This window comes from Citrus clementina, unplaced genomic scaffold, assembly GCF_000493195.1.
Source record: "Citrus clementina cultivar Clemenules unplaced genomic scaffold, Citrus_clementina_v1.0 scaffold_9, whole genome shotgun sequence".
NCBI classification, from domain to species: domain Eukaryota; kingdom Viridiplantae; phylum Streptophyta; class Magnoliopsida; order Sapindales; family Rutaceae; genus Citrus; species Citrus x clementina.
Genome location: NW_006261964.1, coordinates 26,201,203 through 26,226,093, shown reverse-complemented (window position 1 = coordinate 26,226,093; position 24,891 = coordinate 26,201,203). Strand labels below are relative to the sequence as shown.

Sequence of the window (24,891 nt, the reverse complement as noted above, 5' to 3'; positions counted from 1 at the left end):
TAAAAAAATAAATGACACATTGGTCACGGTCATGCAAACTGGCTTGACAAGAATCATTCTGACAATAATTTGATTACCCCCGTGTCTAATCATCATTTACATACGGGTGAGCCAATAGCCAGTGGACACCATGGAAATCTGTTTCTTACATGCATAGCAAAAGTTTAATGTTCGTGGGACCAATTTAATTGAATAGACGCATTATATAATATTGGGATTGAAATTACAGTAGCAATATTATAATTAAATATAAATTATAAAAATAAAATATAAGACATGTAAATTAAAATTTTTTTATTTGTTGTATATATTTTTACAGCATTAATAATGAAATTATTATGAACATTTAGATTTAAGTAATTTAATCTTAACCATCTATTTAATATAATTCAATATAATGAATAAATAATTAACTACGTAAAAGATAATGATGGTGTTTTGGTAGCACAGTGACTGGACATGGTTAGTAAGTGAATAATATTGTTTTTCATCTATGTCTTTTATATTGTTTTTAGTACAAATAAGACATCAGAGAATTTACGTATTTATAAATTATTTTGAACTTTAATCAAAATTATTTAATTTAATTTTATTATTGTTCTTGCTGCATGATTTTAATTCTTTATTCCGTTGTTGGGTAATTGGCAACAAAATCGAAATTTGATGTTGTAAAGATTGCAATAGTTTTTGTTAAAGTATGGATTGACATGAGTATTAGAGCAGCCAATAACATAGCATTTTGATGTTACTTGTGGAGAATATAATAGTTTTTCAAACTATGGATTAATAATATCTAATGTAATGGATATCTAATTTTGGAATTGTAAACTAGATCTGCTTTCTAGTATCCTTATAATATACAAAAGTTTTATTTACGATTAATGCAGTGGCTTGAGCTTTAGTATTGTATGATTCTTGACAAGTATTACAATTATGCTTTCATGAATAGGGGTACATATTGGAAAAGAATAATTTTTTTTAATAAGCAATAATTGTTAAGAATTCAACTTCAAATAAAAGAATTTGAAATATTATGTTTTGTTGCATTATTTTTTACTTTTTTTAAATTTAAATTACCATTTTAATTGGTTTACAAAGTGGTTCTATTATATTAAAAAATTAATTTTTTTACTAATAAAAATAATGTGTACTGTTGATTAGATATAATGGCATATATTTTTTATATTATTGATATGTAAAAAAATTACAGCATCATATAGAGACTCGTAAATTTAGCATAAAATCTTAAATCAACATTAAGTGCAAAATAAAATATGATTTATATAAATGAAACATAAAACTTATAAATAAAAGGTAAAACAAGTAAATCAATATAAGAGTGATAAATTAGTGTACCAATAGTAAACAAAACAAAAACTTATAAATGCAACATAAAACTTATAAATCAACATTAAATGTAATATAAACCATAAATTATAGAAATGGAACACAAGGCTTGTAGAATAAATTAAAATACGAGTGTTAATTTGATGTATTATTGATAAACAAAACAAAAACTTATAAATATAATATAAAACTTGTAAACCAATATTAAATGTAGAATAAAATAAAAATTATGTAAATGAAACAAAAGGCTTATAAATAAAAGGTACAAGAAATAAATTAATATAGGAATAGTAAATTAGTGTGTTATAGGTAAGCAAAAAAAAAAAGCTTACATATATAATATAAAACTTATAAATCAACATTAAGTGTAAAACAAAACAAAAATTATATAAATAAAATATAAGACTTGTAAATGGAAGGTAAAATAAGTAAATTAATTTAAGAGGTATTTAAAAAATAAAATAAAAACTTACAAATGTAAAATATAAACTCATTATATTTAAATGGATAGGTGTTTCTCTGTAGCAAAATTTTTATAAAAAAGTGTCCTTTATTAAAGACTAGTAAATGTAAAATATAAACTCAATTTTTTGGGTTTATAAAATCAAATGGTATTATAGGAAAAAATTTTGGTGTTCCTTATTGAAAATTTGGAGACCTTTGTAACCATTTTCCCAAATTTGGGAGTGTAAGTGTCATTTTTCTTATTAAAGATTTTGTAAGAAAGTGCTTATCAACCCAAAATTTCTCACTTACTATAATTAAAATTGAATGACACTTTAACAAAACATTCTTAGCCTATGAAGAAATCCCATAGATTTTTTTATGAAAAATTAGTTGTAGTAAAAATATGTAATTAGAGTGTTTTTTTATTTTTTAACGAGTCAATTTTTTTTCCTGTAATCGTAATGTAATAATTTTATAAATATTACAGATACATGGCGAAATCAGAATCACCGGATATTGACGTAGGCACGATGTATTTTAGTTATGCCGATCACTTTCCTGGTCGAATTTCTAGCATGTGTAAGTTATCTTCGGTCATAAAAGCGATCGAGGAAAAATTAACAAAGCGGCAGTTGAGTATGTTCAAAAAGGATATATTTGGACATTTCTTGGAGTGTCGTAGTTTTCCATTTAGTGGGGTAATTTTGCACAATCTTTTACTGAGGCAAGTGGCCCATGAAGAAGATAGCCGTGAGGATCAATTGTGGTTTCAAATTGGTGAGCATTTGATTCGCTTGTCAATTGTCGAATGGTGCTTGGTTACTGGACTTTCATTTGGTGTTGATACCAATCAAAAAAATGATGAAATGGCGCAGAGGCTACGGAATACATATTTTGGTGGTGTGCATCGTAAGATTAATGTGAAGGAATTCGATGCAATATTTAAGGAGTTGAAATTCGAGGAAATGGACGATATGGACGCATTAAAGATTGCGCTGTTTTATTTTGCGGACCGAGTACTAAATGCAAGAAAAAATCACTGTCAAATCAATTTCGATTGGCTTGACGACGTTGATGATATACAGTACTTCCGAAAGCGTCCATGGGGTCTATTGTCGTGGGAAATGATTTACGAGAGTCTTGACAATGCACTGTTCGAGAAAGACGAGAAATTTAAGAAGACTCGGTTGAATAATCCAGATCATAACATTGAAAAATACAATCTGTACGGCTTTACGTCTGGGGTTCAGGTGCGTTTTTGTTTATGTTTATTAATAAGTTTTATAGTATTAAATATTTGATAGTTGTTTTATTTGATTTTTAAATTTGGTTGTTGTAGGCTTGGATTTACGAAGCAATCGGAGGGTTGCCATCAACATGGGTCGTCAAAACGAAGAATAAGATTCCTCGCATTTTGCAATGGAAGCCCATGGCGTCTTCGAAAATCAATTTTGCGGAGGTTTATTCGTTCTTCAACGACGAATCTCGTCTTGTAAGTAATATGTATTACTTATTTTTTTAACTTTACTAAATTTAAGTTATGTATACTTACTTCAAATTTGCAATTTAATTTATGGCAGGGGGACGTTTTACAAACTCTTGAGGCAAATTCAAAGGAGAGTACCAGAAAATATTGGCTCTCTGTGAAGGATTACTTGCCAAGCATTCCAAACTGGGTTCTTAAGGTTGGTATACGCTAAGTACTAAAAATGTTTTAATCGAAATTTTTGACTATTTATTTACTAATTTGAAATGATACCTTATACAGCACCAACCCTCAATCAACGCTATGCCGTCGGTTACAAGGCAATCAGACGAGCATGACGATCATGACGACATACCAAACCCAATACCAGAGCAGCGTCATGACACTTATGAGGATGGGGTGGCTGTTGATGACCACCAGCAGCGTCATGACACTTATGAGGATGGGGTGGCTGTTGATGACCACCAGCAGCGTCATGACACTTATGAGGATGAGGTGGCTGTTGATGACCACCAGCAGCAAACAGACAACTCTGATGACGCACGGGATTCTGAGGTTATAAATGATATACGAAATTTGTCCTTTATAAATTATTAATTTTTTATTGTTATGCTAAAGTTTTCTGTTTTTCCTTTTGTAATAGTCGAGGACAAAGCAGTTTAATGATTACGTACGACGACGGCTGGATAAGATTGATCGTAACGTGTATGAAATAAAGTCAGAATTAAAAGATTTTAAAGAAACCGTTGTTGGCTTCATCGACACATTTGCTAAACGTCCAAATAAGGATTCTCCCACTGCACGCTCGTATGCGGTAAGCTAATTTAAATTAAATAATTATGTTCGTTTAACTTTTAATTTGATAATTATTTAATATGTTCTTTTTGGCGAATGTACAGGCCCCGGATGACTATGGAGTGTATACTGACGTGGGCAATGAAAATTTGTCTACGCCCACGTCATTGGTTAGTGTCTACGGGGATGTTAGTGGGGAGAGCGTGCAGGTGTTCACAGAGGTGCCTCCGGGCGTTAGTAAGTTCGGCCGCGCGTACATACCGTCGTATGTTTATAACAGTCCTTACATGATTCCTCCGGTCAGGCGAGGACAGAACGTCCGGAGGTTACCTCGACCCCAAATCATGGAGCATGCGATTGACATGAGTACGAGTGTGGATGTAAATCCACTGAGAGGATTGGAGGACTCTAGTTTGTTTGTTGAGTTTGATCGATGGTTCACTGGTGATATCAGAGTCCGCCGGAACGTCCAGCACTCCCAGTCATTCTTTCAAATAATTTTGGGGACAGCTTCGATGGGGTGGCTAGGCGATGAGGTATTTATATTTTCCTCGTGGTGTATACTGTTGTGGATTTGTGTATAACTTTTTTTTTTAAAATCGTAATATTTCTGTTTCTCTACAGCATATTCACGAGTATCTCCGCTTGATTAGCGAGAAACAACGGCAGTATCCAAATGCCTTACTCCAACGTGTCACACATACGGACACATTTTTTTGGGTAACGTGCCGACAAAACTTATAAATACTATTTAATTTCTTTAATTATTGCCTTTAAATTTTATTAATTTATGCATTTCTTGGTTATCTATGTACTAGGTGTTCTTGAATCAGTTATGGAATAACGGGAATTGTGCAGTCGATTCAATGGTATTCGACGACCGCTTGAATAGTTATCTTTGTGGGCGACAGCACACAATGTCAAAATCAATGACGGATGTCGATATGGTATGTATTTTATTACATTTGACATGTTCTATAATGAAAATATTCGAGGAGTTGTTTTTTCTTTGTTGTATTTCAATTTCATATATAACGAACATGTTTTTTAATTTTTATATGCAGTTACTCATCCCTGTTAACTTGGACGGCGCGCATTGGGTACTAGCACGAGTAGACTTTCGGAAAAATAAAGTCTGGATTTATGACTCATTACTCACATTTCGCGACGACAAAAGGTACAAGTTGAAATTCAAGCCACTTGAAGTTATATTCCCTCGATGGTTGGAATATGTTGGCTTCTACAATATACGACCTGAGTTGCGGAGTGAAGACCCGTGGAAAGTTATCGCAGTTAAGAGCGCGCCACAACAAGAGCCTGGAACTGGCGATTGCGGTGTTTTTGTATTGATGGTTACGATGTATTTAATGTTCGGGCTTAGGTTGGAGTTTAACGCTAGTCATGTCGAGTACTTTAGAAAGAAGATTGCGGTTGATATATTTAATGACGATATTATATTGTAGACCTATGTAGTAATTTCAATGTTGAAATTTACATTTTTTTTTCCGCACTTAACTTTATACAATTTTAATGCCTCACATTTTGAACTTTAAAATAAAATAAAGTTTTATGAATATAATTGTACAATACACAAAAATATAATAACAATTTTAACCAACGAAATACAAAAAATAATAACAGTTTTAACCAACGTAACACAAAAACAATAATAGTTTTAACCAACGAATAACACACAAAATACAACTAACTTCGAGTTGACGCAATAGGATTCTTACATCGCTTGCGATTATGGCCAAGTTCATGACACCGGCCGCATCTTACAGTTCGCCAGTCAACGTCCTCGCCAGCCGAGGGTATTCTGCACTCTTTACGACGGCCAGGTGGCGGTGCCTCAACTGGTGGGTATACCTGCATCTCATGAATTTCATCTGGAACTTCCCAATCAGCCACATCACCAACTGGCTCCACTGGTTGTGCATAAGCCATCGCCAACGATTCTGTAGTGTAAAAGTCCGAGCAAAGGTTAATAAAATCCACCCGGTGTGTTAGACACGCCGCAATTGCATGAGCACACACAAGCTGATCAAGCTGAAACACTCTGCAGGAGCAAGTTCTCTTTTGCAAGTCAACCAACCCTTCCTTAAGCCCACCGCCTATAACTTGAAAGCGATGCGGAGACACCGGCCGAACTATCATTCTTTCAGCTATAGTTCTCCTCTCAGTGACTATTTCATCCGCCCATGTTGTTAGCCGAGTAGTCATTGATTCAGCCACAATTTTCCTATCATAAAACCATTGCTGTAATGTTTTCCTGAAGTGATCAACAAGATGAGTAACAGGAAATTTTCGAGGTTCCCTCATGAAAGCATTAACACTCTCCGCGATGTTGGTGGTAAGAATGCTGTACCTCCTACCTTGAAACTGAGACCTTGCCTAATTACACGTACCGACATTATTTTCTAGGTAATCAGCCGCACCCGAGTGGATCATCCACAACCCTTCAAGTTGTCTCTTAAATTCCTCGTGGCCATATGCTTTTGCTGCATTAATAAAGGCAGGCTCAAATTCATCCCAAAGAGCTTTGGACATTCTAAATTGTGACTTAATGTTACCTTTGACGTGGTAAAAACAAACGCCATGAGTTGCATTGTGAAATACTTTAAGAACGGCTCTCCTTATGGCAGTACATCGATCAGAGATAATTACCAACTCAGGTCTATCACCAACCACTCCATGTAACTTCATCATAAACCATTCCCAAGCATCATTATTTTCTGAATCCATGATCCCAATGGCTAATGGATACAATTGATTGTTACCATCAAGACATGTTGCCACGAACATGCTTCCACGATATAATCCCTTCAGATGAGTACCATCTACAGCAATGACCGGCCGAATGTACTGCATAAACCCCTTGATGGAAGATCCAAGTGCTACAAAATAGTACAAGAAATTACCATCTCCATCCTGCTCCAGGTGAGTGACTGTACCCTCATTCGCTGTAGTTAGTACGTGAGAGTATTTAGGGAGCAAGTTGTATGACTCTGCAGGGTTGCCGCGTACTATTTCAAGGCCAACTTCTCTCGCCCTATATGCCTGCTGGTATGTTAACTGAACACCGTATTCCTGTTGCATATCTGCTCTTATGTCATTGGGAGTATAAATCCTCTTATCTTGAATATATTTTTCTGCGATAATATGACCGACAACCCGGCTCCTTACTTGATGACGTCCATCAACCAATACCTCATTATGAAAAGTGTGTACATTATCAATCCTCTTCACCACCCAAGGAACATGTTGCTCGTTCGAACTTCTAGTTGCTCGAATACGCCATTTACATGATTCTGAACAACAGTGAGCCTCGAAACGTGTCGTAGTAGACCGTGCAATCTTGAAATCAAACTTATCTCTAAAGGCCACCTTGCGTAGTTGTAATATAAGCTCATTCTTCTCAGCAAATAGCTTACCCACGCTGATATCATCTGAGTCACAACTGCTAACAAAGCTTGGAGCAACCATGTTCGAAGGTAAAGTTGGAGCAAGACTTGTAAGGGGGTCAATTCTCCTTCTCGATCGAACCATAGAAGGAATAGGTCTATTGCCTCTGTTATTCACAGGAGTATTGTCTTCGCACTCATCCTCATCCTGAAACGACGGAACATTCGAAGGATCGGCTCCTCCATCATCACCATCATTATTGAAACGAGTGCCCCGCCTTGTATTATTAGAAGGTTCTGCACAAACATTATCCCCCTCTGTCTCATTATGAAAATCATCATTGTCCCGAAAATCATTGTTGTGATACGGAGAATATTGTTGCTCCAACGACGTTGTTATTGGAAATACCGTTGCTCCAACATCCTGTAACGTAACGCCATTATCATCAATGTTGTCATAATTGTCGTGGATTGGAGAGTAATATTGCTGCAGCGATATTGTCCTTGGCAACACCTCTTCATCATTATCGGGGCCAGACATATTTGCTCTAAACGAAGTTTCTGTATCGACATGTGGCTCAATACCTTCGCTCGGAACTCGAGGTGATGTGGTCACGAATATAGGAATGCATCCAAAATTAGCTACGTCAGATGCCATATGCAACACAACCCTCACCATTTCATCATCACATATATCCATGGGCATTGCACATATACGATATAATGTGTTACTAGACCTCAAAGTTGTCTTCATTGTGATACTATAGTCATTAGGATTTATTTTTAACACCTCGTATACTCTTGCCAATAACTGATCAAACAGGTAATTTTTTCCAACCAAAAAAGCTCGATTTTTACCATTCACGTACTCCATACAGCCATTCTCTAATGTCTCCCACCAATCATCGTAACACAATTCAAGTACAACTGAATCCATTAAGCCTGAAATTATAAAAAAAAATTTTATTTCAGTCCTAATTAAAATAATACAATTTTAATAAATCTCCAAGAGTGGGTGCGACAGACAACCTGTCGCCCGAAGCTTGGTGCGACAGGGTGCCTGTCGCCAGATTCAGATTCACCCGACTCAGTTCAGTAAGTTCAGAAAATAATTCATACCAGTAAATGATGTCGATTTGTGTTGAATCTGGATAGATTATGATCGGATATCACTTTTACAATTGTCTTTTGCGGTCGCCGTTGGCTGATAATTCAAGAATGAAAAGCTGCTTTTGGTTTGGCGAGATGGGAGAAACAATGTTGGTTTTGTTCTGTAAAGAAGGGTAATTTGGGAAGAAAGGCTTGTGTTTGGCTAATGTTGATAGAAAAAAATTGAGAGGGTTAATTACGAAAATAATAAAATATTAATGGTTATTTTCGTAAATTTCCCTCAAATTGCTCAATTAACCACTGAAATCAAAATTAATATGTAGATCGTGTTATATTTTTCTTTGATCAAACTGCAGCATTGTGTGTGATTCGAAGCTGCGAGATTTGAAGTAAAATACTGTTGCCTTGTGTGTATTTTGTAAAATGAGAAATTTGACGAATTCTTAACCAGAATGCCTTTATTCCTTGTTGCTTTGTGTATTCTGCGAACTACATGATGTATGCATTGCTCATGATTTTGTTTTTTGCTTAATGTTTTGCGTTCAGTCATACCCGAATCCCGTGAAAAAGAGTCAAGCATGTGCTGTTGTCAAGTAAGCCCATTTGAGTTTTCACAAAGTTCTCTCAGTAGTATCAGTTGTGGTTGTTAATCCGTAGTGCATTCTATTGTCTCTTAGGCAAACATTCATTGGCCCAGAAGATGCAGTTGCCCAGAAAATAAGCAGAAATATTTGAACTGAATTTTGATATTTCATGTTACTTGCTTTCTCCTTGTCAGTTCACTTTTCTTGTTGCATTTCCTAAGGATAGTTATATGGAAAGATAGTCCTAGAGGAGTTCATTTTCGGCGTGCTGGCCCACGAGAGAAGGTAATGTATTTGGAGCCACCTATAAAGGCATCTCAGGAAGCTGATTGGAAGTGTTTCTGATGCCAGGTGTATTTCAAGTCGGATGAAGTTTGTGCTTGCATAGTGACTTATGGTGGCTTATGCCCAGGGATTAATACAGTCATTCGGGAGATAGTCCGTGGCTTGAGTTACATGTATGGGGTTGATGATATACTTGGAATTGAGGTGAGATCAATCGATGTTTAACTTCCTTCACTCAAGATCTCTTAGTTGTTCTTGGTCAGTTTATCTTCAATATATTTTTTTAGTACTGAATTTTTATCTAAACTGTCTATCCAGTACCATGGTAACTTTTACATTACTTTTTTCATTTTGGGTGAATGAATCACCATAAAGTTGTTACTTTTTTCATTTTGGTTGTTCCTTGGAGAATAGTTATGTTTGACAGAAAATTTTGGGTGAATGAATCACCAAAGTGGAATGGTGAATTTATACTCTCACAATAAGTCGAAGTCTTTCATCAGAATTCTTATGATTTTTGTAATTAAAAAATTAAACAGAAAAAACTTCTTTTCTACTAGAACAGAGAATATATATATTTAAGTTATACTATAATAATTTTATTTAAGATGGACTTAGTAGATGTATGATTAATTATCCTTGCATTTCTAAATCTCTCTCTCTCTGTGTTATAAAAATAAAAAAGAGGAACCGAAGTTCGGATACGTGGCGTCATATGAATACTTAACTGAGTGAAACCGCATGAACACAACTGAGTTTTCAGCCTTTGCTCGACCTGACATCATGACCAACTCTCTCACCTTTCTCTTTTTATCTTCCCTCACTTTCTGTCCCAAAAATTTCCCGAGAATCTCCGAAATTCCCAAACACTTCATTTTCAGATCTCCATTTTTCTTTACCACTCTTATTATTTAATAATCAAATGCTGTAATTAGTGAATTGTACTCACTATGGAGAACGGCACAGTAGAGAACGGCGTTTGCTTTAAAGAGTCGGTTAATGGAAGCTGTGATGTCTGGAGTTGTAAGCACTCAGATGCTTCTTCTGCTGATCATCTCCTTGTTATGGTCCATGGTATTCTCGGAAGGTCAGATTTTTAAAATTTCTATTTTATTTTATTTATTTGAATTTTCCATTTTTGAACGGTTTTTATAAATATTTTTGTTTTTAGGATTTATCTTTGACTGCAAATGACACAGTGTGTCTACAAATGAGAAGTGAAAAGTCAATTATGCTTAATCATAGTAATTGAATCAGTTCGAATTTTTCTAAGTTTATTTATTGATCTGTGATTGTATTTTTCGATTATGCAGTGCTATAGATTGGAAGTTTGGAGCTAAGCAGTTTTTGTTAAGAGACTGCCTGATAAAGTTTTTGTGCACTGTAAGGATTGTTTTTATCTGCATTATGTATCGTAAATTGATTGGGAAGTTTTGCGAATGTAATGCTTTTTTGTGTGCTTATTGACAGTCTCTGGGTAGGTACTACTAGTCATAGTGCTAATTATTTGTCATTTGTGCAATCATATGGCAAAATGATCTTTTCTTCCAGAGCATGCAAACTATTACATGTAAAACTAGTGCAATATTCATGTTTAAGCTTTCATAATATTTGTTGGATACATTTTGTAGGCAGTGAACGAAACATGTCTAAGCTGACTCTAGATGGTGTGGATGTGATGGGCGAGTGCTTGGCACAGGAGGTTGGTTTCTTGTTATTATTACAGATTGTCGTAGATGAGAGGATTCACCTAGAATTCAAAAGGTCTATTTACCTTTTATGCGAGAGTATCCACTTCACACTCTGTTTTGTTATTAACAGAATGCTTGAATTCTAGGTCCTTGAAGTGATTGAAAGAAAGCCAAATCTGCAGAAAATCTCCTTTGTTGCGCATTCTGTTGGAGGTTTAGTGGCAATAAATGCAATTGGGAGATTGTATAGACGTCCTAAGATGGAGAATGGAGAAGATTCATCGGCTGATACATCATCAGAGAACTTAAGGGGTACAATAGCTGGATTAGAGGCTATTAACTTCATCACTGTTGCTACGCCTCATCTTAGTTCAAGGGGTAATAAGCAGGTATGTTTTTATCTTTACAGTTTTAACTTATATTCTTTTCTTCATTAAAGTCAAATTTCATGAACACAAAATGAAAAACATACTTTAAGAAAGCTTTGTGAAGGAAAATTAGAGCTCATAGAATCATTGGAGATGGCTGTGAGAGCAGAGAGCTTGTTTTATTTTTTATTGGAGGCAAGCATGTGGTAGTATTTGAAATGTTCCACTGAAGTGCTGATTTTTTTAGTATGGGCTATTTAATGCAGCAAGGGTGTAGGATCCTTCTGAATTAGTCTGGCTGAAAGTGACAACTTAAGCGAGGGGTTCCTTGGACATGTTAATGAATTTATTTAGAAATCTTGGGCAGGAGGATGGGCACTTGGTTCCTGTCCTTGCTCGTTGAGGATATCTTGTTTCAGTTGTTCCCAATCTTCATAATTTGTCAACCATAGAACATGGATGCTTGAGATTTAACTAGATGAATAAAAGGATCTTTAAATTTAAAGGGGGAACATGAGAATCTCATCTTGCGAGTTTAATTAGTATCTCAAATTTTGTTGGTTTTACTTGATCTAGTTTTGGAAGTATTTCATTGGTGAATACTAATTTATGTTGTCAATTTAATAACCTTGGAGAATATGCATTTGGGCATGACGAACTGAACTGTTAAATTGGCTACTTGGATAACAGAATTTCTTGACAAAGATTTGTCCAGGAAATTTTTTCCCCCTGTTTTGGGGTATTGCAAAGAAATGTGATAGAAGATATTGAACTTCGAGTCAAATTATCTTGACAAATTTGATTTAATGTTTTCTCTTACCTAATTCATCAAATCAGAAAAAAAAAACCAAGTTATCTTGTTTCAGTTCTGTAAGTGCTCAAATGACTTTTATAACTTAATTTTGTTGGGGTAGGAAATTACCTCACTGATGTCTATGCCAGAGGGTGAAGAAATTAAAGTACACTATGTCATGTTTCAGGGACATGCATTACTATGGCAAATAAAACTAATATAATAAATTCTGCCCCTTGTGCTGATCAGCACTTACTCTAGATTTGTAATAGCCATGAAATTATTCCAAATATGACCCACAGCTTAGTTTCAATCAATCCTTCCCTCAGGTTCTGTATGTGTGGAATTTAAGTCAAATGTAGATTTGTGTTCAATGTCCGAGTGGATAGTAGCCCCCACCTACTCGTTGCTGTTTTTGATTCTATATTCTGCTAAATTAAAAATTATCTTGTTGGAAATATTTCAATTGTATTTACTTGCCTCATTTGTAGTCCTTGAAAAATTTGGTATCTGTTTGCAGGTGCCATTTCTGTTTGGTGTAACTGCCTTTGAAAAAGCTGCGAATTTTGTCATTCACTTGATATTTAGAAGAACAGGTCGACACCTTTTTCTTAATGATAATGATGAGGGAAGGCCTGCATTGCTCAGACGCATGGCGGAAGATGAAGATGAAAGTTACTTCATGTATGCATGCTCGTTTTACCTCTTTGTTATATTGTTTTGTAGTTACGAACAACAAAGTTTTGGGATGCCTTCGTTTGTGGGTTTTCATTTATATGATTGATTACGTAGGTCTGCATTGCGTGCGTTCAAACGTCGGGTGGCATATTCAAATGCGTGTTACTACCGTGTCCTGTTTTTCTGATTTATGCAGTTTTTATCTAATTTGTTTATTTGCTTGGTCATGGTGTAGCTTCGCAGTTTCATACTTTTCATGTTTTTGGTAAATTCATTTTCTATTGTTTTCCATAATCGACTCCGGTATAGATATTGTTGGGTGGAGAACATCGTCAATAAGACGTAATAGTGAATTACCGAAGGTATTATTATCTATTTGAATTTGTATGTTTTGTTCCAGTTTCCAACCTTTTGGTTGGAGTATAACAAGAAAGACGTCTTTTTTGTTAAACAGTGTGAAGATTCACTTGATGAAAAATATCCACATATCATGTACCATGAGCATTGCAAGGCCTGTGATACCCTAATTCAATGGAAGATGATGGCAGTGATAAGATAGAAGGTCTTCCATTTTAAAATTTTAAAATTTTAATTTGTTTATGCTGTCTGCCTTTGTTATGTGACTTATGTCAAGTTAGCCTGCTTGCTTAATGAAAATATATATCCCTTCATAGTTCGTTCGTTGTGGCTCTGAAGTTTTTTTTCATTTAGTTGACCATTACTTTGTTCTTTATTCTTTTTTTTTTTTTTTTTGGGGCCAGTCGCTGATAACATTAAATATGTTAGTCTGTGCTTATGACTTGGCTACAATTATTGCTCAGAAAAATGAAAAATCCGGTGATGTTTTGTTGACTATTTCTTGTCTGCCTACATTGTGCAGAGGAACCGGTGAAAGGCTTATCTCGTGTTTCATGGGAAAAGATAGATGTTAGCTTTCACAACTGCAGACAGAGATTTGCTGCTCATAGTGTTATACAGGTAACTCTTTCCCTCTCGCATGTGCGATGGCACATGCTCTTGCATATGTGTGCTTGTAAACTCACTCACTGCACGAGTGCCTGCGGGCTATTACCAAGACACATTTGACAATGCATGAAAATTCTTCTGCTGTTATTTGATGGTTTTTGACTTTATGTATTTCCAGTTTGATGTTATGGTTCCGTGGACAATAATGTTGTGTCTTAAATGCTAATATTGAAGTGTTCAGGTCAATCATTTACATTTACGATTAGGTATCTCTTGCAAGGGATGGAAATAAGGGGAGAAGGGAGGGATGGGAATGACATTTCAATTTTCTGCCCTAGAATGATGATTTTATAATAGAAAACATATTTCCTGACATTTACTCGATTGCATTTCAAATGTTCGTATCTGAGAGTTCATGATTTTGCAAAATGATAGATTTATATTGTAGGCACTTGGCAGTTGGTCAGTTAGGCGAAAGATGGAAAATATAAAATATAAACTATTGGCACCCCTCAAAATATCTCTCAACACCCATTTTCTTAATTAACTCCATTAAAATATTTTTAAAATTTTTAAAATTCTTTTAACACCTCCATTAATGACAAAAATACCCGTAAGTAAAACTAATTGTGTAAATTCTATTGTCTAATTTTTATTATTAAATCTCATTTCAATAATTAGGTCTCTTTCATTTTTAGGAGTAACCTGGCCACTTTCAATAATTAGGTCTAGTTTTTATTATTAATAGTTTGTAAGGTTTACTTGTTTTATAGGAGTAACCTGGCCACTTTTAACTTTTTTTTCATTTATTAATTATTATTCTGAAAATTTCTACCTTTTACTTTTTATTTGTATGATGTGTGATCAACATCCCATATTTGATTCTCTATACAAGGTTTTGATAATTTTATCAGAGAACGAGTTTAAGCTTTTCCAAACTCTAAACATAATGTACTTTCTTAAATGAGATTCTTGAAAAAGAAAAAAAGATTATTTTTGTGACACCTCTAGTCAAGATTTTTTTAATTCTTTGATTTGCTATATGAAAGATTGCTCAAATTTGCCTCTTTAATTCCAGTAATGACAAAGGATGTTCTTTAAACTGCACGAGGCGTCAGAAGAATAGTGCAAATGTTAAATATGCAGATGTTACAGGTGCATAAGTGAACAAAATGATGTAATCCCTCATGGTTTAAATAGGAATTTGATTATCAGTACTGCATGTGGTTAAAAGAACTGAAAAGAAGTGACTTGGTAAAGGTTTAACTATAAGCTACTTAATTGTTGCAACTTTTCGTTTATAATTATCTCTAATTCATAGCCTTATAACCATGGCTTCTCCTTAGGGTCTGTCTACTAAGTTGAGTCATGACCCAATATCCTATAGAAAAATTGTTTTTGATCCTTAAGTAGGTGCTTGAAATTACACCAACGTTAGGTAGTTAATTGATAATTATTCAATAAATTAGCGGCAGAGAATATCCAAAATCTTGCATTTTGCATTACTAGTTTGGACACTAATATTATGATTTTTATACAACCAACTACAAACTCTTTTTTTTTTATTAATACTTTTCAATATAACCAACTACAAAGATGAAATTAACTTGTTTCAAGCATTAATTATTATCCCATATTTCCACTTGAAAAAAATGATCGACAAGCTTTTGCCTTTCTGTTTAGTAATTATTTTTGTTATTCAATTTCAATATTCCCAAACCGTACAAGCTTCTTCCAAAGCGTTCACGTTCAAATTCACAAACCAGAGTTGAGAAGATCGAGGGACCTAAATTAATCATGAATTTCTTGCAAAATCTATTTGAAATGATAAAATTTTAAAAAGATATTAATTGTATATTAGGAAACGTATTACATTTTCAAATAATTACTTATTCAATAATCTAAAGGATTTATTTTTAGATAAATTTTCAAAATATTCAGATAGCAGATTCTCAAAATTAGATTATTGGTAAGAGTGACGCTAAGGCTATTTAAATCTACAAAAATACTCTTTACCCCCTATTTCTCATCATCCACTACCAAAATTTAAAAATCTTGATTTTCCTTTCAACGCCACCGTCTTAAAAGTACTCCTAATTATTATGTTCTCATTCTTTTCTGCATCAACGTGAACTAAATAAGAGATTTATCATTTGTTCCAAAAAGAAAAGAAAAGAAAAAATAACAGAGATGGTCAAGTTTTTTTTGCTACCATTTTATATCCAATTACATGTTGAGCGTTCCTTTCAGGATTAATGTTTTGGGTATTAATAAAAAGTACTCCTTTTACATTTTTCTTAGTTGATAAAGCTCTTCAATTAATTCGCTTCCATCACAAATAAGCAACCTTGGAAGTTTAGCAAAATTAGCGGTAATATGTCGGCTATTTGCAATTGAACAGTTTTACATGTTTGAAAACTTAAAATGCACTGATCAATCTGATTGGTTACTGAGAAAATATGCTTTGATTGCTGAGAAAATTACAAGCAAGATTCTGGATTTCAGATTTTTATTTCTTAACGAATATTGATTACAAATGCACTATTAATACTCAGCTCATGTCAGCTAACAGAAGAGTAAAACAAACAAAAACGGAATCTTAGCGTGCTTAACTAACTTTTGCTGAGCTGGCATTACATTCTCAATTGATTCAGCTAACTGGATTTCATTCACACGTGCTAAGTATGTGCAGCATGCTTATATACAGTATGTGCTTCTTTAACATTACACATCCCAAATTATTTATTACAAAAAATTATTTTAAATAACATTAATTAATTGGTTGATGAGATAACACAATTAGTTCATTTGCATCTTGTAGTGAATTATCAACTACACAATGAATGACATATTATTTGAGATGAAATTTCACTTGCATCTTTTAATGAATTATCAACTACGCAATAAATGATATATTATTTGAGATGAAATTTAGAACAAAAAAAATTTGATATGTCTTTTATTACTCATTGTAATTACAGTCAAGTGCTAAAAAACTTATTGATTTGATAATGTTATTGATAAAAATTTGATATGTCTTTTAAATTCGAAGGTCTTGATTTAATGTTTTGATTATGGATTCACACAGTGATAATCTATTTCCTTATTATACGAAAATTGATCTCCCATGTTTTTATTTTTTATTTTTATATTCTTTGGCAACTATCTAGATATTTCTCTGTTCTTATTCTTCAAATTTTGCCATCAAACAAGGATAATACGGTCATCTGATTCTGTCGATAAATTTAACAGAGAAAACTATTGGTTTAATAAAGAAAATAATAATAATCAGTAATATAAATTTTTAGATGAAAATGGGTGCATAGATAAACTTCTGTAATGCGATCACAAACATAACAAAAATTACTGAGGGAAAAAAAATGTTTCAAAAATTGTTGCCATTTGGAAATGATAGAGTGTACTGCAAATCAAAATTTCAGCATACTCGAAAGAAGGAAATAGAGATGGTCAAGGGGAACATCATCAGTAAGAACCAAAGAAATTCAATTTGATTTTCTAGTATACTGTATAGTCACCAAAACGTATGCAAAACTTGTTTATCATATTTTCTTTTATTTTTGAAATATTCAATTTTATTTTAACTGAAATGCATTTTAAGATTGCAAACATGCTTTAAAAAACATAAAGTACTCTTATGAGGTTCTTATCTGATTAATTTATTTGCTTGGTCATGGTGTAGCATTGCAGTTATGTACTTTTGATGTTTTTGTTAAATTTATTTTTGTTGTTTTCCAGATATTTGACTACAATATAAATTTATTATCTATTGCAAAGGCATTGCACACAGTTTCTGTCAGGTTAGCCTGCTTGTCCAATCAAAATATATATCCCTTCATCGTTCATCTGTTGTGGCTCTTTAAGTTTTTTTTGCATCTAGTTGACCATTAATTTGTTCCTTGTTTTATTCTTGCTCGGACACTGATAACATTAAAAATGTTAGTCTGTGCTTATGACTTGGCTACAATTATTGCTCAGAAAAGCGCAGTATCCAGTGATGTTTTGTGGACTATTTCTTGTTGGTCTATATTGTGCAGAGGAACTGGTGAAAGGCCTGTCTCGTGTTTCATGGGGAAAGATAGATGTTAGCTTCCACAACTGCAGACAAAGGTTTGCTGCTCAAGTGCTCATAGTGTTATACAGGTAACTCTTTCCCTCTCGCACGTGCAATGGGACATGCTCATGCATATGTGTGCTTGTAAACTCACTCACTCACTGTACATGAGTGCCTGTGGGCTCTTACTAAGACACTTGACAAATGTATGCAAGGTTGAATAAAATTACAAATGCATGAAAATTTTTCTGCTGTTGTTTGATGGTTTACTGGACTGCGTTTCAAATGCTCGTCTCTAGGAGTTCAGATTTTGCAGAATGATAGATTTATATTGTAGGCACTTGGTCAAACAAATCCTTTTTAATAAGGGCCTCTAGCACTCTCTTTTGAGTATAATACCACTAAATCTAATAACTTTAAAATTTTTTAATAAATACAAATATATAGTAGACTAATTATATTAAATATTTTTAGTAGTATATTTGTACTTAGGGAAAAGGATAAATACACTCCTAACATTTAGACAAATGGACAAAAACCCTCCTAACGTTTTGAAAAAAACATTTACACCCCCATTCACTAACGGAACAGTAACTTTTAACGGAAATAGTAATTTTAATACATAATTACCGTTATACCCTTCTAGCAAATTAAAAAATAATTATTAATTGTCCAATTTGTCCATATATTTTTAATAAAATTACAAATATGCCATTATTGCCCAATTTCTCCATTTAAATTTTTATCAAATTCTCTCTTCAAGCCAAATAAATTTAATCCGTTACTCAAGAATAAAAATAAATAAAATTAGTTATTAATGCCATAAGAATAACAATTCTCTACATGTCAATCATTTAAACTTGTATAATCAACAAAATAAAAAAAAGGTTGGTTACAACAATAATTACAAAAATCTTATCTTAATTGTATTAAATAACATATCCAATAGACATAAAAATTGATAATGGATTAAATTTATTTGGCTTGAAGAGAGAATTTGATAAAAATTTAAATAGAGGAATTGGGCAATGAGAGTATATTTGACAGTAATTATATATTAAAAATTATTATTTCCGTTAAAAGTTACTGTTCCGTTAGTGAATGGGGGTGTAAATGTCTTTTTCGAAACGTTGGGGGGTTTTTGTCCCTTTGTCTAAACATTGGGGGTGTGTTTGTCATTTTTCCTTGTATTTATTATAAAGATTTTGAATATATACTTGGGTCAGATATATTTTATAGTAAATAAAATATATTTCACATATTACTAATACTAAAATTATTTTATATGATATTTAAAATAATTTAAATTTTTATATATTTACTTTAATAGTACGTTTCTATTTATTATAAAATTTACTTTGATATGATAAAATACATCTCATATATTATAAAGTACTAAAATATTTTTCTTATATATATATACATATATATTTTAATTATATTTATAACAAAACATTGAAGTCAATTTATTAAATTAATAAAGCCAAAGAATATTATAATTTAGAAGGGTATTGATGTCTTTTAGTAAAAGTTTTGGGGTCTTGTTACTCTTTTCTCAATTTTTGGAGATGTAACTATCATTTTTCCGATAATATGTAACAAAAGAAAGTTATTGATAATAAAAACCTGTTAAAATTTATTACATTTCCAAAGCGGAGATGCGCCACTGTAGTGAAGGATTCTTAGCTCAAGCAATCAACTATTAAGAACTCTCAACTCACGGACTTTATTGACACACTAAAACTGTTATTATCTCTTTTTCCAGCAGCGTCACTAAACCAAATAGACCTTAAAAACTGTTATCTAATCCGGGTCTAGATGGGGACCGATATAACCACCATTATTGTCATTCGCTGGTAGAAAATAGTCAATCATTTCCCTCAAATGCTGCAAAGTAGGCTGAATTGCAATTAATTCCTTTTTTATTCGAGCTTGTAGCTCAGCAATTAATTCCTTTTTTATTCGAGCTTGTATCTCAGCCAAAACTTTCCCACGATCTGAAAAATACAATATATATATATAATAATTACTACTTAAAGAATAAAGAAGAATTAAGTGATTTTTTTGGAGCTTCAGTAGTCCTATTTCATCGAGAACTGGATTTCAGAAAATGAATTAAGTTCAATAATGTGAAACCTGTCGTATTACGACTTAGTATGTAAGAGAGAAAATTAAAATAAAAAACGAGAAAATGGGTCGATATATTCTAAAATTTCAAATACTTTTCTTAAACTGACTATTATTTTTTTCTTTTCCAATTTGGGTCAAACATTAGATTTCAGAAGATGAATTTGTGTTTTAAAGTCAGAGAGAGAGAGAGAGAGACCTTGCACGAAAGAGGATTGAATCAAGTGGTAACATTGATCAAAGGGGAGATTTGGGTAATCAGGCTGGTATCTCGGGCATTGGCAGGAAGAATCTTCCCCAATCAGTTGCAGTTCCAGTTCCAAACTGAGAGGAAGCAAAATCAGTAACTGGAGAAAGAAGAATTGACATGACCATTTCGACCATCCCATTTTAGTTTCTTTACGGAATCCTAAGAACAAGCAAAAAGATCACGAATTTTTTGTTTTAGCTCATTTGTTCCCGAAGACGATGATTCTTAGTATATATATAGATTTTTTTAACTTAATATTTAATTTTATTATTTTACCATTAAATATTTAAATCGTTAAGAATAACAAATTTTTTAGAAAATTCTATTTATCCCTAAATTATGTAATTACAATTTATTCCTTAAAATTAAAAAGTACAAAAGTTAAGTAGATTCAAGGAGATAATACTTTATCAATTAATTATTTTGATAAAATTGTAAATTTTATAATAGTTTTAACTTTATATACTGAAGTTCATAAAATATTCATGTGACGTCACAAAATTTTTAATAGATTTAAGATTTGGCACTAAAATAATAAAAAAATAATTGTAAAAAATTTCACAATAAAATAATATATAAAAAAATTAAGTGATAAAATAATAATTTCCCTTGGCTACATTTAGCGAAAGTATTGGTCGCCGAAGACTTCCTGTATATTGGAGTATGACGCATTAGTTGTAGCAAAAAGTCTTGGTCATGCAAGGTATAGCTCGGATCGTTCTGACAATAATTTGACGTAAAATCACGTATGAGTGGGCTAATAGCCGGAGGCCACATGCAAATCTATTTATTACGCACAGTACGAAAATTTAATGCTCATAGGATCAATTAAGTTGATTAGACACATTTTCTCTACAGCAAAACTTTCGAAAAGAAAGCGGAAATGGTAATATTGGGTGTTTCACACGCGAACAACCACCAAAACAGCCTTTATCCTTGAAGTTGTTAGGAAATTGGTCGGTGAAACATACACGCAGCTAAAGTAAAATTAGAAGAAAAATAAAGAAAAAGCACAATAGAGGACACTAGAAATTACGTGATTCGGCTTTTAGCCTACATCCACGGGCGAAGACAGAAGGAAATAATTTACTAGTGAAAAGGAGTTACAAGTATTGTAGTATTTTAGCTCACTTTCCAAAACCCCAATACACCCAAACTCTCTAACTCACTAGACACTCAAGAGTTTATTAAACTCTTAAAACTCTCAACACTCAAGAAAACAATACTTCTCTCTCGATGGAATTAAATGCACAAATCGAAAATGGGAGCTCTCTCATTTTATAGCCAAAATTGACTACTAAAATAATAATTATTCTTTTTCTTGTCAAAATCGTGCTCCCCATTTTCTTCTTCAAATTTCTTCTTTTTCCATTTTCTTCATTCCAAATTTGCTGCTGCCAAATTCTTCTTCTTCTTCTTTGAACAACTTGTTGCTGACCATCTAGATGGCTGCTTCAAACCATCTAGATGGCTGGCTGCTTTTGACATTTCTCCCACTTGGAGATTTGATTGAGGACCAATCAATCTCCACACCATCCTTCTGCTTCGCCATAGTCATGTTGCCTACGTTGTTGCTAGGCCACAGGAGGATCTACTCCAGACAAACTTATCAGTATTTATCGACTTGGTCAAAACATCTGCTAGGTTCTCCTTCGTATGGATTTTCTGTAAATCCACACTTCCATCTTCCACTACTTCTCGAACGAAGTGATATTGAACTCCTATGTGCTTTGTCCTGGAATGAAAAGCTGGATTCCTTGCAATGTGCAAGGCACTCAGACTGTCACAAAACACAGGAATTTTCTGTTGTTTGTGCCCGAGCTCCTCCAATAATCTTTGTATCCAGATAGCTTCCTTGCAAGCTTGTGTAGCTGCCATGTATTCTGCTTCTGTTGTAGATAAAGCCACAACGGTCTGCAGTTTCGAAACCCAGCTTACAGCTGCTCCCGCAAGTGTAAACACATAACCAGTAGTGGATTTCCTTTTATCAAGATCTCCTGCAAAATCTGAATCCACATAACCTCTGACAGTAAACTCTGATCCTCCATAACATAATGCAACATCTGAGGTTCCTCTGATGTATCTCAGAATCCTCTTCACAGTTATCCAATGCTCTCTACCAGGATTCGCCATGTATCGACTGACTGCTCCCACTGCTTGTGCAATGTCCGGTCTTGTACATATCATAGCGAACATTAAACTTCCCACTGCTGATGCATACGGTACTCGAGACATCTCCTTCCTCTCTGCTTCATTGCTAGGACACATACTTGAGGATAATTTGAAATTAACAGGAAGTGGGGTAGAAATTGACTTACAATCTTGCATGTTGAAGCGCCGCAAGATTTTCTTCAAATAATTCTTCTGTGAGAGCCAAATCTTCCTGTTATTTCTGTCTCGGTGAATTTGCATCCCTAGAATCTTGTTTGCTGGTCCCAAGTCCTTCATTTCAAACTCCCTAGCCAACTGTGCCTTCAATTCTTGGATTCGATCTTTGTTGGGACCTGCTACCAACATGTCATCCACATACAACAGCAAAATGATGAAATCATTATCTTCAAACCTCTTGTAATATGTACAATGATCTGAACTGAGTCTGTTGTATCCAAGGCTCATGATGAAGGAATCAAATCTCTTATACCAACACCCCGGCGCCTGTTTGAGACCGTATAGAGATTTGTTCAACCTGCAAACCAAGTTCTCCTTTCCTTTTTCTGCAAAACCTTCTGGTTGGAGCATATAAATTTCTTCTTCAAGTTCTCCATGAAGAAATGCAGTTTTAACATCTAACTGCTCTAGATGTAGGTCAAATGTAGCACACATTGCCAAGACTATTCTGACTGTTGTGAGTCGAACCACCGGAGAAAATATCTCGTTGAAGTCAATACCTTCTTTCTGAGCATATCCTTTCACTACCAGTCTCGCACGATACCGCTCCACTTGGTCATTGCCATCACGTTTGATCTTGTAGACCCATTTGTTTCCAATGGTTTTTCTTCCACGTGGTAGTGGTACAAGTTCCCATGTCTTGTTCTTGTGTAGAGCTTCAATTTCTTCCTGCATTGCTGTCATCCACAAAGCAACATCTGAGCTGTTTAAAGCATCATGGAAAGTTGAAGGCTCTCCATCCTCTGTTAGAAGACAGTATGCAACGTTGATCTCTGTGACATACTCCGAGTGCCACGTTGGCGGTCGTCTCTCACGAGTTGACCGACGAACTTCTGGAGCCTTGGACTCAACTGGTTCTTGTTCCTCGTGCTCTGATGCTGCTTCAGAAGAATCTGAATCTTCTGGATTATTTTCGACATATACCGGCACAGTCTCTGACTTTTCTTTTACAGTGCCATCATCTTCATCTTTTCTTTGCAGTTGATCTTCTACAAAAATAACATCTCTGCTGATGACGATCTTGTGGGCAGTGGGGTCCCACAGACGATACCCCTTTACTCCATCAGCATACCCCAAGAAGATACATCTTCTAGATTTTGCATCCAGCTTTGTTCTTTCTTGGGCATTGTACATCACGTACACAGGACATCCAAATGCATGTAGGTAGGAATAATCAGCTGGCTTTCCAGTCCACATCTCCATCGCCGTCTTCAACCCAATAGCTGTAGATGGCGACCGATTTACTATATAACAGGCAGTTTTGGCTGCTTCTGCCCAGAATGAATTGGGTAGACCAGCAGTCCTCAACATAGCTCTTATTCTTTCTGTAAGAGTTCTGTTCATCCGTTCTGCCACTCCATTTTGTTGAGGAGTGTATGCCACCGTGAACTGTCTCTGAATACCTTCTTGCTTACAGAAAGTAAGAAACTCGCCGTCTGTATATTCTCCACCATTATCTGTCCTCAAGCACTTGATCTTTTTACCAGATTCAAGTTCCACCCGCGCTTTGTATTCTTTAAACACAGGAAATACATCTGACTTTTTCTTAATTGGATACACCCAACATCTTTTGGAATAATCATCAATGAAAGTCACCATGTACTTTGCACCTCCCATGGATATATCCGATGATTCCCAAACATCAGAATGAATCAAGTCTAGAATGCATTTACTTCTAGCAATAGATCTACTGAATTTTAATCTATGCTGCTTACTTATAACACAATGCTCGCAAAATGGTAAACTTACCGATTTGAGCCCCGGAAGCAATTTTCGCTCAGAGAGAATCTTCAAGCCTTGTTCTGACATGTGGCCGAGTTTGAGATGCCACATCATCGTTGATTCTTCTCCATTTGACGCGACACACGCATCAGCCTCCTGTAGTGTTTCTCCTTTAAGCATGAATAGATTAGCACTGATCTTTTCTGCCTTCATTAATACAAGCGCGCCTTTAACGATCTTCATAATTCCATTCTCCACATGAGTTTTGTACCCATGACTATCCATTTGTCCCAAAGACAATAGATTTTTCTTTAGGCCGTTGACATGTCGTACCTCCCCAATTGTGCGAATTGTACCATCAAACATTTTTATTTTGAT

General features: G+C 34.3%; 3 protein-coding genes and 1 pseudogene across 3 annotated transcripts; 2 read left to right on the top strand and 2 right to left on the bottom strand.

The window, feature by feature from the left end:
- Positions 1-4,419: 4,419 nt before the first annotated feature.
- On the top strand, positions 4,420-5,538 carry LOC112100106 (sentrin-specific protease 1-like). Its single transcript, XM_024188217.1, has 4 exons — positions 4,420-4,611; positions 4,700-4,795; positions 4,894-5,022; positions 5,140-5,538. Exons 1-4 carry the CDS (start codon positions 4,420-4,422, stop codon positions 5,536-5,538), a joined length of 816 nt encoding a protein of 271 aa, XP_024043985.1.
- A 241-nt stretch (positions 5,539-5,779) lies between these two features.
- On the bottom strand, positions 5,780-6,397 carry LOC112100105. Its single transcript, XM_024188205.1, has one exon. It carries the CDS (start codon positions 6,395-6,397, stop codon positions 5,780-5,782), a length of 618 nt encoding a protein of 205 aa, XP_024043973.1.
- Positions 6,398-6,469: 72 nt separating this feature from the next.
- LOC112100104 lies at positions 6,470-8,158 on the bottom strand. Its single transcript, XM_024188197.1, has one exon. The coding sequence runs from the start codon at positions 8,156-8,158 to the stop codon at positions 6,470-6,472; it is 1,689 nt and encodes a 562-aa protein (XP_024043965.1).
- A 2,250-nt stretch (positions 8,159-10,408) lies between these two features.
- Positions 10,409-18,119, top strand: LOC18032355 (annotated as a pseudogene).
- The last annotated feature ends 6,772 nt before the right edge of the window (positions 18,120-24,891 follow it).

Excerpts from the sequence above, each read along its gene's own strand:
- LOC112100106 (XM_024188217.1), top strand. The coding sequence starts at position 4,420 with ATGGAGCATGCGATTGACATGAGTACGAGTGTGGATGTAAATCCACTG. Across the intron at positions 4,796-4,893 it reads ATACGGACACATTTTTTTGG|GTGTTCTTGAATCAGTTATG; the intron begins GTAACGTGCCGA and ends TCTATGTACTAG. Across the intron at positions 5,023-5,139 it reads CAATGACGGATGTCGATATG|TTACTCATCCCTGTTAACTT; the intron begins GTATGTATTTTA and ends TTTTATATGCAG.
- LOC112100105 (XM_024188205.1), bottom strand. The coding sequence starts at position 6,397 with ATGAGGGAACCTCGAAAATTTCCTGTTACTCATCTTGTTGATCACTTC.
- LOC112100104 (XM_024188197.1), bottom strand. The coding sequence starts at position 8,158 with ATGGTGAGGGTTGTGTTGCATATGGCATCTGACGTAGCTAATTTTGGA.